This window comes from Carassius gibelio, chromosome B13 (assembly GCF_023724105.1).
Source record: "Carassius gibelio isolate Cgi1373 ecotype wild population from Czech Republic chromosome B13, carGib1.2-hapl.c, whole genome shotgun sequence".
Lineage (NCBI taxonomy): Eukaryota > Metazoa > Chordata > Actinopteri > Cypriniformes > Cyprinidae > Carassius > Carassius gibelio.
This window is the reverse complement of record NC_068408.1, coordinates 18,881,307-18,898,127: the sequence shown is the minus strand read 5'-3', so window position 1 is coordinate 18,898,127 and position 16,821 is coordinate 18,881,307. Positions and strand designations below refer to the sequence as shown.

The 16,821-nt window shown below is 38.2% G+C and overlaps 1 protein-coding gene across 1 annotated transcript; it reads left to right on the top strand.

Moving 5' to 3' along the window:
• Positions 1 to 3,899: 3,899 nt before the first annotated feature.
• Positions 3,900 to 15,622, top strand: si:dkey-191g9.5 (rap1 GTPase-GDP dissociation stimulator 1-B). Its single transcript, XM_052571848.1, has 14 exons — positions 3,900 to 4,251; positions 6,699 to 6,803; positions 7,878 to 8,000; positions 8,866 to 8,991; positions 9,670 to 9,798; positions 10,494 to 10,619; positions 10,809 to 10,952; positions 11,123 to 11,254; positions 11,345 to 11,479; positions 12,014 to 12,139; positions 12,666 to 12,805; positions 12,905 to 13,031; positions 13,905 to 14,033; positions 14,198 to 15,622. Exons 1-14 carry the CDS (start codon positions 4,239 to 4,241, stop codon positions 14,323 to 14,325), a joined length of 1,683 nt encoding a protein of 560 aa, XP_052427808.1. The 5' UTR covers positions 3,900 to 4,238; the 3' UTR covers positions 14,326 to 15,622.
• Positions 15,623 to 16,821: the final 1,199 nt, after the last annotated feature.

Genomic DNA, 16,821 nt, shown 5'->3' with positions numbered 1-16,821 from the left:
ATTGCGTGCCACAGACGCAGGGGTTCTCAGTCCAGACCTCCTGTAGAACTCAGCGATGACACCCCATCTGCCAAACAAGGGCTTTCAGAGGCTCACGGACAGTACATGCACGCATACACCATACAAATACTGAAAATGATGTGTAGTGTAAATACTCACTGGATGTGCACATTTTCTAGTGTTACTCCAAAGCAGAGGATTGTTTTGCATCTCTTGAGGTCTTAATTCAACTCTGTCTCTCTGGCAAATGCATTTCCCTATTAGATTAATTAATTTAGTTATTCCTTGAATTTAATTTCACACATGTACAGTAGACAGATGTTGTGAGACAATATGAGGGTGAGAAGATATTAAGATTTTGTCCATGGGGAATAGACAGAAATGGCACAGGACAAAAGGGCTTGCATGTGTGTGTGTAACAGAGAGAGAGAGAAGCAGAAAGGGGAATAAAGACAGTCTGGTCTCTCAGAGGACTGTCTGGAATTGTGAATTGATTAATGCAAGGCAGATCCATTAGCTAATGAAGTCTGTCTGGTCAACAGTGCATTCTGTAGAGAAATGACTTCACCTCCATCCCACATCTTTTGACTTTGTTCCTTCGCGGCATTTTGCAAGGCTATTGCATCAATGATTGGCCCTGTTTATTTGTTTTAATTGATTATTTTTAATTTGATTACTAATGCATATTCTCAATATGTATGTAAGACTTAATTGAACTGTCTGTAAGAAAACAAACTAGTTTGAAGCAAAAGTACATATAAGTGTGACTAATATTGCCATCAGATATCTTATTGATAGCAAACTTTTGTGTTTGAGGTTGCATTTGTTTCATGGTGGCTTCAATTGCACTCCTCACATGATCATTTTAATTACATTTACAATGATGATAGTCTGGTGGGTAAGTACTATGTTTGTGTAAATGTTGTTAGCAGAGAAATCCATTTCTGCAGTGTCACATGATCCTTTAGAGATCATTGTAATAGGCTCATTTGCCCCTCAAGAAACATTTATTATTATTATTATAAAACGGATGTGCTGATTGGTATCTGTGTGGAAAAGGAACACAAACAGTGAACACAAACATTTTTGGTCACATTGTTTGAAAAGTTTTTTTTTTTTTGGTAACATTATGAATGCCTTCACTGTCACTTTTAATCAATTTCATACATCCTTGCTGAATGAAAGTATTCATTTTCTTACGAAAAATTCTGATGACCCCAAACTCTGCTAGTGTAGCCTATATATTTTCAATGTTGACAATGCTGTCTTATGGAGATGTGTTCTTCTTGAACTGGGCTGCGTTTCCCAAGTTGATCATAGAACCACTGTCACCAGTGGAGCTACGATCAATTTAGGCTTACGATGCTTTTGGGATGCAGCCCTGGCCAATAGTGGTTAGACAACACAATAACTGAATTCCTCTACTCGTGCATTTGGCTCAGAATGGGTGTTTTCACTGTGACATTTGACTTTTCACCCTAACCCTTGATCTCCTGACTCAGATTTATCACCAGGAAAGGCCTCAGTAAGAGTGTCACTAGACCCTTTGTTTAAGCAGATGTGAGCTCCCTGATTGTTTTCTGCTGTCATTTTTGGTCTGTTTGGGTTCGGGTTAGAGGCTGTTATAAGAGCAATATCAAATCATTCACTGGGCGCAAACATGTTTCTGTAGAGGCCTTTGACACTAATGATATTCGAGTGCATGAACACCATCATCATGAGGCCCTGGAGTCTCATCTGTGCATGCTTTAGTGACAATTTATTATTATGGTGACAATTAATGTTTGAAACACGCTATTAAAAATATATAGAAACAAATATTTTCATCATTTAAAATAAAGCAAATAAATTAAATCTGGTTATATTCACAGTAAGTCTGGATAACTGACTGTGATCTCTCTCTGATCATTAACGTTTTAATACAAGCCTCATATGAGCAAATATACCTGAATTAAATGGCAATGCAACTACTTGCGCCACCTTCATGACATCCTGCAATTTTGTTTTATAGTATTCTATGAAAAATGTGCCAACTCTTCTTTTTAGACCTACAAATATAACTCTAAATGGCTCGACTAAATCGACAGCCTCATACTGCCACCTGCTGCTACGAAACCATTATGTGTAAATGACTTTTTTTTGGTCTAAATTGAAGCACACACTGAGGCACTGCCACACATTTTTATATAAAAGATAAACATAGACTCTTTTGGTTTTTCACAAGTAAATTAATAACACTATTAGTGTCAAAAGTACCATGGTAATTGGTCGGTAGCATGGTATACTGTGAATCAAAATACTGTGCGATCTAAATAAATGTACAGAGTAGCAGACCATTAGACTTGGATGTGCTATTTTGCAACATTTTATTTTGATTTTATGGTTTGTGTCTTTTAAATGACTACTAATTTGCTATTTTGGATGATTGTTGCTGCCCCCTGCTGATGATACTTGCTATTCTAATGTTGCATCCCCATGCAAGTCATGGCACTGCAGGCTGAGCTTACATTAAGATTATAAAATAATATTTATGTATAGAGAAAACTTATACTAAAGACAATGAATATTATTGTTGTCCATAAATAAATATTCGTAACAACATTTGCGTCATTTGCCCTCTAGGTCATCTGTTTTAATTTGATTCAGATGTGACTTCTCTTTGCAGTAATATTTTATTACTGTCACTAAACACTCACAGATGCATTTCAGAGGGGCCTGACAAGATTTAAAGGGACAGTTCAGCCAAAACTGAAGATCATTTTACCATTTACATAAGGGCTGTCCACATCAAAGGCAGTAACTTTGAAGATAACTACAAAAGTTTAATAATCATTCTAATTCTGTGAGAATAGCAAAATCCACATTCCTCAGCTGATAACGACAAAGAGGAACTACTGTATATTGTTGAAATCAATTTCAGATTTAAGGCCTATTTGTAACAAAAATTATAAATATAACGATAACGATACTATCTTCAACGCAAGTGCACGATAGTGTTCTGCTTATTACAAATGTGCGCTGCAGATATGCCAGCAGATATGCCATCTGTTGCTTTAAATACTTGACTTTTTATGATGGGTGGATTCTGATTGGCTGTCTGGTTTTATTCTGATAGTGATTCCATTGATACTGTTTCTCTGTGTTGTTATCATTGTAGCTGCAGGTATGGAACAATTATTAAAACAGTTATAAAGATGTCCTACTTGTGAACAGCCCTTTTGCACATCTACCAAATGATAAAAACACTGACAGCCAATCAGAATCCACGATTTTAGCATGCACACAGTAAATGTCTGTAGGTGTGATTGCAAATATAGTTATCATTAATGCTCATGGTGTAAACAGCTCTTTACCTTCATGTCATTCCAAACCCTTATGACTCTTTCTGTGTGTGGAACACAAAATCAGTAACCAAGCAGAATGTCCTGCACAGCCATCCCTGGTCTCCATCCACTTTCATTATACAGAAATACAGTTCTGCTAAACGACTCTCTTTGTTTTTTCAGACAAGAAATTCAGTTAAAATGGTTTGGAATGACATAACCTGATTAAATGAATACAAAATTCATTTTTATTGGGTGAACTATCCCTTTAAATGAGTCGTCCCCACTGAGACAGCCACAATAATATCGTGATAAATAGCTGCCAGACCCCCTGGGCCACAGACCCTGTGTTCATATTTCATGTTTGCGCTGTAATAATAGCCAAAGATGGAGGAGTGTACAACTGCAGTGCAAAACACGTCTAAGAACTGAGGGTAGTGTGTCAGCCTCAGCGTCTTCCCCAGGCTAATTGTCAACTGATGAGCTTTGAGCAGCTTTAGGATTTAGAATGTATTATGAGGAGGGAGGGAGGGAGGGAGGGAGAGGCAGCAAGTATACTGCCAGACAGCCGAGAACCAGGGTGGGGAGGATTGCATCGGCAAGAGAGACACACACACACACACACACAGAAATAATAGGGCTTGTGAATTAGCCAAAGTGGATGCAGCATCACTGAGAGGCACAGAGTGAAAGTGAGGGAGTGAATGACAGCGAGGGACCAGAAGAATACGCATGTGTGATCAGCACAAACGGGAAGGGTGAGGAGCTGAGCAGAGGAGAGGAGAGGAGAGGCACTGCTGCTACACTGACTTCGGGCGATCTCAGGGCTGGAGCCGTCCATACTGCCTCGTGGAGGGCTGCTATTTTAACCACACACCGCCGAGACACACACAGAGACTCAGAGGACCTGTGGTCATGACAGACATGGGTAAGGGATTCAAATCTCTTCTTTGCAAATCCTCTTTGAGCTTCTGCTTCAAGTTAACTGTAATACAAGGTGTAACTTTGAACAGATACGCCATCTGCATCTAAAGGTCACACTTTCCTAGGTTCAGAGCAATCGAATGGTGATTAACCCTCCAGGTGAGCGGAGCCCCATTGTTTAAGAGGTGTATCCTCAGCGTGTAGGTGTTTAAATATGGGCATGCTTGGAGCCAGACACCCAGAGTTAATGAGAGCCCCAGGGTGTCCTCAACCCCGCCCAGCTCTCATACGCACTGCTGCTTTCCAGCCTGCCCTTTACAACTATAATGGAGAGGGCTTATATTGCAGGACATTTCTATTGTGGATCACAGAGGGAGTGTGGGGCAGGGAAAGGTGTGATAGCCCTCCTCTATGTCTATTTTCACTCTGCTTACCAGGGATTATCGGGATGATTAATTAAAGAAGAGAAACAGAATCGTCTCTCTCTTATTCTGGCACTGTTTGCTTCCTGTGCCCAGGGAATGACTGTCATTGTGTACAAAGGGGAAAACTGCAGATAGTGTATGACCTGGAAGGCTGTGAAGTATATAATATGGTTAAAATGAATTATTTTTCATTGATGTGTTTATGATGCATATCATTAATTCTCCATCGCTCTCTCTCTCACGCTCTCTCTCTCTCTCTCTCTCTCTCTCTCTATAAATCTTTATACAAAAACATTAACTTTCGTTCTCTATTGCATTGATATCTCTTCTTTAATGACCTGTGCATCGGTTTAAGGACAGGACAATAATTCCCCCTCTCCAGCAACCTGTCACTCAAGAAATAGCAGCAATTAGCAAACAACAACTAATCTAATCAATTCCCAGTGGACCACATCAAGTCCTATCCTAGATTTCTCTTGTTCAAAAAGCCATTTCACTCAGATATATGTCATAATAGGGATGACATACGATTGCATTTTCCATTTATGTCGACTTGAAATCAATTGCGTTAAATGTTTCTAATTACAGTTACTTTAAAAGTAAATGTTTAACGTAATCTAAAAGAAAAATGGGGTTAATTAGCATGCACAAATATCCAACCCTCTGGAGTCGATTAACGCATATATGTGTTATGAGGCATTTTCTCCTGATAACCTCGAAAATAACTTAAATCACACTTTCAGTTTTGATCGTATAGATAAGAGCAATATATCAATTGAATCTGTAAAGGGTCTACTTTGTTTCTATGCAGACATAATAACAAAAAAACTTTGTGCATTTCTAAAATTAAGATAACAAACAAGGTGTGCTGTTTGCAGCCTTTGTCTGCGCTGATCTTCATTTACAAACACGTCATTAAAATGAACTGTACCTCTGTGAATACTCAATGAAGAGACATGAGAGATATATGTATAGAAAGCCTGACATGTCTACTTTTAAACTAAACAAGTGCTGCCGAAAACAAATATATTGTGATAAAGTAATCCATGTGAAAACAACGTGATCTCTGTTTTTCACTTCTCCCTTCATTATCTTCTAATGTGACCACGCCCCCGCGCTGAACGCGTTATTCAGATTCTAATGTTTCACTGAAGCCCGCGGCTTGAATACGCCCACACAACAGAAGACAACGCAGCGAGACTGTTCTTCAAGTTTTTTTTTATTTTACTGTTTGCTTCGCGATGAGAGGAATAAAACATAATTCACCCCAAAAAGATGTGATGTGGTTGAGGATTTGAGATTTGGATTTCCTCAGAAAAAAAAATGAAAGCACTATATTCGCAGAGATCATAAACATGAGTAATTCTCTTTTTATTTATTTATATACTTGTACTAGTTTTCACATAAAGTGTAAACATTTTAGTTTAACACTTTTTCCAAAGACTTTTCCGAACTATAATTCCCGACTAAATGTATAATCAAGTGAAACATTATGACGTTTCAATAACAATAAACACTACTATACCATTCAAAAGCTTGATGTAAATAATATAAATGTAACTGTAACAAATGTAAAAAACAAAAAAAACAATGCTGTTTTTCACTAACTACGCATAATTTTTTTTTCTTCTCAGAAACACAATCATTTACATAAATTCTGCTCACATAATATTATAGCCCAGTTTGTGCTGATTACAGTGAGAATAGACTTTAGCCATTTAGATATTTATAAGAAACTAAAAAAAAAGCACAAATATCAGGGCATGACAAAACTTCTCCAGGCCCCAAAAATACCCTTATTAGACTCCAGAGGGTTAACCCAATAATAATTTCTAAATCCATGATATCATAATTCAGACATTCAGCTTACTTATTTATATTTTAGTCTAGGGGAATTCACTGAATGCATGGATAAACTCAACTGTATCTGTAGCATATGGTTCTGAATCATCATGAAAATGTCTTGTAAGTTTGAAATATTGTGCGGCGGCTGGTGATGTAATGATGCTCATGATTGTGTTTACAGAATCTCTCGGCGAGGCCCTGAAAGCCATCAGTGTCAGCACAGAGCTGGTGGAGGAGGAGCTGAAGCCTCATCTGGATGTTCTGCTCAACCTCCTATTAGAGAAGAGTGAGTTCACACATAATAACTACCCCTCCATCTAATTACATATCTGTCAACCCGTCGTTACATAACCCTGTTTTTCATTCATATCTGTTTGTTTATTGCAACATCCAATCCTGGTGCCATGACCCTTAAGACAACCTGTCAAAAAAACGTGATCACATGTGAAAATGACGTCTGTTGTTGCCAGAAGCCCTACTGAGTGAGGGCACTATTTAGCATCGCACTCATTACACACTCATCCTGCCGCGAGCTGCTATTTGCCTCTGACTACTTTAAGGACTCTGTGTGTGTGCGAGTGTGTGTGTGTGTGAGGAGACAATCCAATGTAGGGGGCAGCAGAGGGTCAGCTTATCTTCCTGCTAGCAGATTTGGGGCTCAAGTAGGAGACAAGTAATCCGCATTTACATTTGAGAGAGGGAGAGAGGGAAGGCGAAGGAGAGAACGGGTTAATCTCATTAATCTTTCTCTCCTTTACTCCATTTCACTCCCCATCTTCTGCTCATTCTCGCAAATTAGTTTGCACCAGCTGTCCTTCTTGGCACATTTCTTGCGCTTTCAGATCGCAAGTGCATCTAAAAATGGAAACGCAGCCCCCGCAAAAAACCACAAAGTAGATGTTACCATGGCAGCCAGGCTTCCTCTGACAGCTTGACCTGCCACCGTGGCCCTTGTGGATATTTTTCTTGAGGAGAACATGCTTTAATGACAGATTTTCTGCTGCTAGTATCTCTGTCTCCGAAGCAGATCCTCATCTACCACTTTTAATTTGAACGGATTACTCTGAGGCCTCTGTGTCAAAGCATCTCTGAAGTGAGCAGAATAAAACCCGAGGGAGGAGATAAAAGAAAAAGTGAAGCAACAGGATGAGCTATCAGGATGAAAGTGCACTCTAAACTGATTCGGCATCAGTGAAAAATAGGGAAGCTTTGTTAAAGCGTTCAGTTGGTTTTATTCAATGGTGATATCCAGTCTACAAAAACAGAGCACACACCTGTAAGGAATGTTACACAAATAAACACATGCATTTATTTATAGTACATCAGAATATGAAATAATCCCATCAATTTCTATCCCCAGAGAAAGGAACTGCAGAGAAAATAGTGTCGAGTGGTGTTCTGCCCATACTTGCTCAAGTCCTGAGGAAGAAGAGTCCCCTCACCTCTCAGGTCACTTTACTGGTGGCAGAGATGGCCAGAGAAGGTAAATCAGATTTATGGATATGGATATTTCTTAAGCTTTGGCCACTTTTATATCTCAGGGGGAAATAAAAGGCCTTTGATTTGATTTCTTTACCTTTGTCATAGAGACTCTATTTTACACTGACTATCTATTAATTCAAAAATATCAATTATTATATGAAAAACTATTATGGGGATTATAGTGTATACTTTTTTCTGTATTTCCTCTGAGATAATGGAAGTAAAATGTGTCAACATGCCCTTGAACATTAAATAACACTATTAGTGAAATAAGCATAGACCATTTCAATATGTGTTGTGTGAAATTATTTATATCAATGAGAGACAGATTTTTGTAATTTATAATTACAATATTTGTAAAGCTGAATATAGTTGGCTCTGTTGTAAATTGCTTAAGTTCCTCATTTGTAAGTCACTTGGATAAAGCATACAAATAAATATTAGACATGTAATATGTGGAGGAAACTAAGTGAAATTAAGGTAAATATTACTCGTGAACAGAATATTTTTTGTATTGTGTCATTTCCAATGAAAATAACATCAGCTTTAGCAATTAGCCTTAGCAAGACAAATGAGTTTGTCATTCACAAAAAGTAAAAGATAACATTTCCATTAGTGTCATTTCCAACACAGAGTGCAACATACCATTTGAGATACAATATACCATTAAAGTTTTTTATAAAAAAAAAAAAAACATTGAGAGGGCCAAAAGTTCCTGTAGTTGCTGAAACACCCGCATATTTGTGTAGCCAAGTATGAAGCAGATGTCCTCATATTGACAATAAACTTCCAGTGAAACCCTACAAACCTGTGGTTCAAAAAAGAAAAATCTATTTTTGCAAACAATTATTTTGTTTGTGTGCTAGCTGCTGTGAGGGAGCGCTGTATTGAAGCAGGTCTGGTGACCGCATTAGTGCCTTTACTGAACAACCCAGACCAGGACCAGCTCCTGCACACGGGCCGAGCAATTGGACGGATCTGCTTTGAAAATGGTGAGTGCATTAGAGCAGGAAAATTGCAGTCTATCCAATCGTGTTTCTCACCAACCGTCTTGATGTGTTTCCAGTTGGTCGCACAATTCTGCTCAGCTTTTTTTTTTCTTTCTTACCACAGAGTTCATTTGAAAAGTAAATGTCAGGATCTTGATTCAGTTTATCCTTCAGCTTCTTGAACACGCAGTTCTCCTGATATTATGGTTCACTGGTCCGCATCTGGTATTAAAACATTGTGTTTGACGGGATTCTTGTCTTTATAAAACCTTGGATTGTCTTTCTCTTCTGTTGCCATCTCTCTGTCTTTGTGCTGAAAGGAAAATATTCTGTTGAACTTAATATTCAAAAGATGGCTTAGTAGCTGTTCCTCAGGTTGTCTATGATCAGTCCTATAAGTAAAACATTCTACCTAACACTTTAAACATAAAGTGATAATATAAATATTCTGCTTTTGTTTAGTTGAGGCTTAGCTTTTGACAGCCTATTCGTTACACACATTCAGAAACAAAAAACGATTCATTCGCTGTGCTCCTTTCTCCATTATGCTCTCACATCTTCTACAGCTCTCAATGCCCATTCTTCTCTTGGCTGTCTGTGCTTGTGTGCCCACTCACCCGTCCTCTCTCTCTGTGTGTGTGTCTCTCTCTCTCTCTCTCTCTCTCTCTCTCTCTCTCTCAGCTGTCCAGCAGACGCAGCTGGTGGAGAATGGTGTAATCCCCAGGCTGGTGGCCATAATGCAGCAGTATCCTGAGAATGACCCACTGGTAAACGTCTGCCTGCTGGCACTCTGCAACCTTGCTGATGTGGGTAAGACGAAAATAGAGAGCAGTGAAGCTTTAAAATCATATATAATAAAAACAAAAAGGCTGACTGGACATTGCCACACTAAGTAGCGATACACCGGTTTTAAAATTGTAATTGATACCTACCTACATTATCTACATACTTGTATTTATTTATTTATTAATTCATTCATTCAATAACTAAATAAAATAATACTAATAATGTAAATAAATAAATAAATAAATTGTCATCTTTTGATATTACATCAATCAATTTAATTGATGAAATAACAATGTATGACCATTTATTTATTTACTTACATCATTAGCATTATTTATGCTTATTATGTATCTTTTAAAAATAATTACAAATAAAAATAAAACACTATTTAGGCATCACAACAACATAATAATGTATTACATGAAAAATGGATTTTCAGTTTGAGATTTTCTAAAGATTACATTGAATAATTTATTAACTTACAAATATAATTTATATATAAAAATTGGGGAAATGAGGATGCAAAATTACACAATATTGGTTAATATGTTTATACCGACATATTGTATATACAATAACCACTTTACTACCAATATATGCAGTCTTGTTTTTAAAGCCACCTCATTCTCAGTTATTCTCATTTGCAGATACATTCAAGTATTTTCTCATAATATCTCTAATATCAAGTTACTAATTCAGTTTTAAATCACTATGTTTAGATGCTGCACGAGAGGCCCTGGTGGAAGTGGGTGTAGCGGAGGTCTTGACCTATCAGCTGAAGCGGGCACCAGACGCAGAACGCCGCCATCTCATCCTAGAGGTTCTTGGGTCACTAGGAGAGAGTGGTGAGCCTCATCATATTTAAACCATATCTAAATGTGAGCCTGGATCATACAGCATTATCCGTATAGTGTTCTTAGGTTGAAATCTTGCCTCAGTTGCTACTCTTGGTAATGATGTCTAGAAGTGAGCTAAAAATGTACTTGTGCGTGTGCTTGCAAACCCCTGTGTGATTACGTGTTCATGTCATTTAGATGCTCTGAAACTGCAGTTTGTTGAAGCAGGCGTGCCCGAGGCGCTCTCTGAAATGATTCGAACTCTGCAGGGTGGCTCTGACACACATGACCTCTGCAGCATTAAAGTGGCATCAAACCTCATAGTGACCCTCCTGCTGGGAGGTACGTCTCACTCCATTATTACACCGCTAACGTCATATTCCAATGGATTTTTCCGTTTAGACTATTTCATTATGACTCCATCAGACTATCAACCTTAGATCATTACTGAGTCTAATGAAATATGTCAACAATGCAATGCAAGAATAGTGCTATTCTGCATCTCCTTACAGATGAATCAATGCAGAAGTGTTTTGGGGAAGGGACGGGGATGGTGTATCAGGATGTTCTCTCCTGGCTACAGTCGGCAAATACTGAGCTGCAGTTGTCGGGAGCCCTGGCCATTGCTAACTTTGCCAGAAATGGTGAGAGGAGTTGAAGTGGAGTACGAGAAATTTTTTTGTCTGACTTTATGACTGAAAACGGTTTTCTCTCCCTCTCTCATTTTTTCTTAGATGGCAACTGTGTGAAGATGTTGGATTTAGGAGTTGTTCCTCGTATTCTGGACCTGCTGGAGCAGCATGTAGCAGAGGGAGATGTATCTGTGCAGCACGCTGGCCTCAGTGCACTTCGAAATCTTGCCATTCCAGGTTCTACATTTAATTTCAAAGTACACTGCTGTTGAATCTTCTCTTTTGTGGGCGGCGATAAGATTTCTTAACCTTTAAGCTCACCAAGGCTGTATTAATTTGACCAGAAATGCAGTAAAAACAGAAATACTGTGAAATAATATAACAATAACGGTTTTCTATTTGAGTATATTTTAAAATGCAATTTATCCCTTTGAAATCAAAGCAGTCATTTCTCCAGTCCATTACTCCCAACCCTTTGAACGACCACTACAACAGTGCCTTTTGCAAAAACCTATTTGAGAAACATTTTTTGAGTTTCCTGTAAAGAACAACATGGGTTTCACCTGCATGTAGTGTAGTTTAGCAAGGACAGGTTTGGATACTGGCCCCCAGCATGGGATGCAAGTGTGTCGGTGTTTCCTGCCAAATTCATTAAAAATAACATACTGGCTATGCTAGTTCACCAGCTAGCCAGCTAGTCCAGATTGAACATTTTAGCAAGTTGTCTGGGGTTAGATCTGTCATCCAGCTCTCTCTGTTGTCCTGATGTAGCTTCCAATAAGGTGCGTATGTTGGAGGATGGGGTCACAGAGAGGATCAGGACCCTGCTGCGCTCCGACATGCCCCCCGTGCAGTTCAAACTGCTGGGCACCTTGCGCATGATGGTGGACGGCCAAGGTAATGATTCAAGAAAACTGCATTTATGAGAATTTGTTAGGTCACAGATTCAATTAAACTAGCAAATGAACTCACATTAGAGAAAAGTGACCCTTAAATTCACACAGTGCAAAGACTGAATAAGGTGACAGTCCTAGTGGTAGTATTTGACTGTTGAAGAGGAGGACACGACAAACAACATGTTATCAATTTTAGACAAAAGCTTTACTAAACTATATAATTACCTGCCAAGTGACTATAAAGGCTGATGAATTAACATTTCTGCTTACAACTTTAAACTGTTGTTCAAGAGGCTGTAATTTCCATTATTTTAGACACCCTTGAATGCAGACAAAAGGCCTGCGAGAGCTTTGACACACTAAATTATTGTGCTCCAGTGATAATATGCCTTAACAAAGGTTATCTGACTAACTAAATACAGATGAAAACAAACCTTAAAGTGCTGCCACGGTATCTCTTTATTGTCTGTGTTATTTCTATCATATTTTTATTTCTACTGTTCTCTTCCTCCCCGCTCCTCTCGTAGAGGAAGCAGCTTCAGTTTTAGGGAAGGATGAGGTTCTGTTAGCACGGGTGATGGAGTGGTGCGAGGCGAAAGATCACGCTGGGGTCAGAGGCGAGGCCAACCGTCTTTTAGCAGCTCTCATAAGACACAGCCGAAACCCTGTGAGTTTCAGACAAAAGCCGTATGTGTAATTAGAGTCATGTGTAAGTATAGTAAGATAAACTGTTTATCTAAAATAACTCCTCTGTTGTCTTTAAAAGGAAGTCATCCACACTGTCATTAAAGCAGATGGAGTCCAACATCTCATCTCAATGGCAACCAGTGAGCACGTCATCATGCAGAATGAGGCTTTAGTCGCTTTGGCCATTGCTTCTGCAATAGACATCGGTAATGATTTAGCTGTGTCTCCATTCAAATGACTTACAGTACTATATGTGTACTTTCCTGTCTAGGGTATTTCAGGAATTTTTAAGGTTATTTTCTCATCCAATAACTTTCTCCAAGTTACATTGTATGTGTTGGCAGGTTACTGTCATAATAAGTGAGTCACTGACCCTCATTCAAGACAGAAATACCACTGCTGTGGCTACATTCAAAATCATGAATTTTAGTCATTGTCATGTGACCTACAGAGTCAGTTGCATTGCTTTACTGCAATCCCCTCTTGTTGCTTCATGGGATTTGGAATACAGTACTACCTTTCTTATCATTTTCTCCAACTTTATAATATGAAAGTATGTATTTTTGGGTGCAGCCTGTGTGTGCTGGTTGGAGACACGCAAGTTAATTCTGTTGTGACTTCGTTTGGAACTATTTGTGTTGGTGGGGCAAAAAAAAAAAATAAAAAAAAATAAATGGTTTAAGTACCTGACAATATTGTGTCTAAAATGTCAGCTACTTTGTGTCACACATTTTATTTAGACAGTTTTACAGCTCAAATCTTAAATTGAAGTTTACTGAAAATAAATATCTTGATATTTACAGTTTCATATTTTTGCTTTAAAAGTCTGTTATATTCTAAGTGCTAAGGCAATAACACACTTGCTGTTGTGAGTACTATATCCAAGATCTGTTAATGATTTTCTATAAGTTGTGTGTTTCCTTTCAAAAGCAAATTTAGCTTTTATTGATACAAATGATCATTTCTGAGATGAACAGTCTTTTGCATGTGGGATGCTCACTGAAATCCGTGTGTTATGTGGTCCCCACATACATCCCATGTCTAAACTTGGTATATATACGTTTTTTATTTCTGTGCAGAGGCAGTGCAAGAACCATTTCGGGATGCAGATCTCCTTCCCACCTTGCAGAAGATGCTAGATGACCCTGTTGTGGCCGTGGAGGTCAAATTCAGTGCTTTAGGCCTCATCTGCAGCCTTGCCAACTCTAGTCAGTAGTACTAAATTAAACACTGTGGAATTGCCAAAGATTGATCTCTGACCGTCCTGTATTAGATTAGTACTTACTAACTAATCAAACTCACTGTGAAGATTGAAATGATATTATTATATGAATTATATATTATGCTTTACCCTCTTCTTTTTCTCCTACAGGCATGTTACGGGAGCAGATAACGTCTCTAAACCTGAGGGACACCCTGTCCAAACTGTCCGCTCACACCAGCACAAAGCTGGCTAAGCAGGCCGACACGGTGATGGCTGTTCTTTCTGAGACCGCTTAGACTTGCATAGTCATCTTCTGGACACACTTACAGTCAGATATCCTTGTGGGGATATTTTCTGACATTTCATCCCCATAAGGATAGCGAAACAAACTCACACACACACACAGTTACTCCATCTAGCTTGGTATGTAGTCAGACCAAAGCAATAAAAATGTACCCTGCTCACTGCGGAGAGATGTGGTGCGATTACATCATCTAAAGTATTTTGTCCATAATAGATGTCATTTGTAGTCCGCTGTCCCAGCAATAGGAACTTTTGGGAGACAAGATTCTCCATCAGGCATCAGTTATGAACCCACTACCCTCCGAAACAAGTGTTCAAGTGTTCAGTGGAAAATAACTTAGTAAATATCTGCATACAAACATGCAATTATACTCTCCATGGACTTCCATTAGAAGAGCACTAGAAGCCGCTGTATCTATCTACGAGCTTGTTGTCTATCCATGGAAATGAAATAATAACAAACGTTTAATTTTTATGTTGCGTACTAATGCACTGCACTGCTCTTAATATGAGTAGTGTTATATCTGTCTTGTGGTTTCTGTTATCAGAGTACATTAACACTGCTGAAGTGATATTTCATCTTATATAATAATGTTGAATGTAAAATATATATTGTTAGGAAAGAGTTTGTCTTTGGTTGTCTATTTTCATATCATAGCTGGCCTTACTATTTTAGTTTCCTGGTGTAGGGCTTTTTAATGCAGGCTCTTTGATCATGTTGATCATTTATTTCTAGCTAGCCATGAGCACAAAACTGAATCTCCATATCACGAAAGCAATAGCCAGAAACATATCAAGAAGAGTTCTTGAGCTTCCTAAGTCTAAATAAAACAAGCAATCATCATTGATAACTCTAGTAGTGTTGTGTAAATGCTGTTGTTGTGTTTGCATCTTTGTATCCATGTCTTAAAAATTGTTTGCTCAGTTTCTGTCAAGGTCAGACCCCAGACGATCGAGGAAACAAGAGCAATTTTAGTGAATACTGTGTCAGCGGAAGTAATGTTTTGAACCATGTCTGTGAGTGTGTGGCTTGAATATTTCCAGAGACAAATAGCTTGAGGGCAACGGCAGACTTTTCTGATTTAACAAGCTGAATGTGCGAGGTGGCGCGGCTGTGGCCAATTAGAAGGCTTCATGCAGCTCGACAAACAGCACAATCTTTATCCGTCCTCCATAGCTGCGCTAATGGGTGTTGATTACATTTTTAAATAAATAGACTATTTTTGTGTGTAAAGGGTACGGTTTACCAGAACAGCTTGATTCTGGCAATAAAGTGAAAATAAAGTGAAATTGCCTGTTTTTATACTGCAATGTTCAGATAAAAAAACGACAACAAAAAAAACGTCAATATTATTTTCATTAGTTTCTATTTTAATATAGTTTATAATATAATTTATTCAAGTGAAGACAAGGCTGAAGTTTCATCAACCATTACCCCAGTCTTCAGTGTCACACGATCCTTCAGAAATCATTCTGATATTCAGATTTATTATGAGTGTTGGAGATAGTTGTGCTGCTCACTTGTTATACTTTTTTTCAGCATAAATGATTTCTGAAGACTGTAGTATTAATTCAAATTATTATTATTATTATTTTTTTATATACATGATTCGTGATCTAGATTTAGTGAGCATAAGACAGCATTAAAAATCCCTTCCCAACCCCAAACGGGTTGAATGGTGGTAAAACACACACACTTTAGATTAGAAAAAATATTTTCTTCCTACAATTATATGACTGTATGCAATAACATGATATGTAATGTGAGTTATACAAGGATGAGGTAGGCTTTTTAAAAACAAGAAATGCCATCAATCTTCATTCTTGCTGCTTTCTTGCCAGTGAAGCAGTAATTTTAGCAGACTTCTTCTACATGACCACTAGATGGAGACACTACTTTGACTTTGTCACTGAAAACAGTGTGTATTAACACTTGTTTGCAGCACAGCTCTTTTCATTGGCCCTAGGGAGCAAACTTTCATTACCTTAATAAAGAAAAAGATGGGAAATATTTAATGGGAAAAGTTCAGTAATTATCACTTTGCTGTCTAATTTCATGCCAATTACTATCTACAATTTGATTATTTGCCCTTCATGGTAGCCTAATATTTTAATTAACTTGTATAATGAATACAGAGTACCAGTTACAGAGTTTTTTTAATTAATTTTTTCCTTTGTTTAAAGCACTTTGATGTAAACTGCGTAATGTTCAATGGCCATTTTTTTTTACTCTCATTTGACAAATGTTTTTCTGTGTACATGCTTGCATTAAACAGGCAGTGGGCATGCTTTGCAGAAGCTGTAATGAGTGGAACATATGGGCAGTCTCCGCAGGAGATTGTTACAACAGGCCACATGCCCAGAGTCCATCCAATCATCTGTCCACATTACACAAGCCACAGCACCCAGCTGAGCCTAATCAGTGTGTCCCTCCATCGTCCACTGAGTGGACCTCCACCTCCTACATCACACCAATAAAAAAACTCACC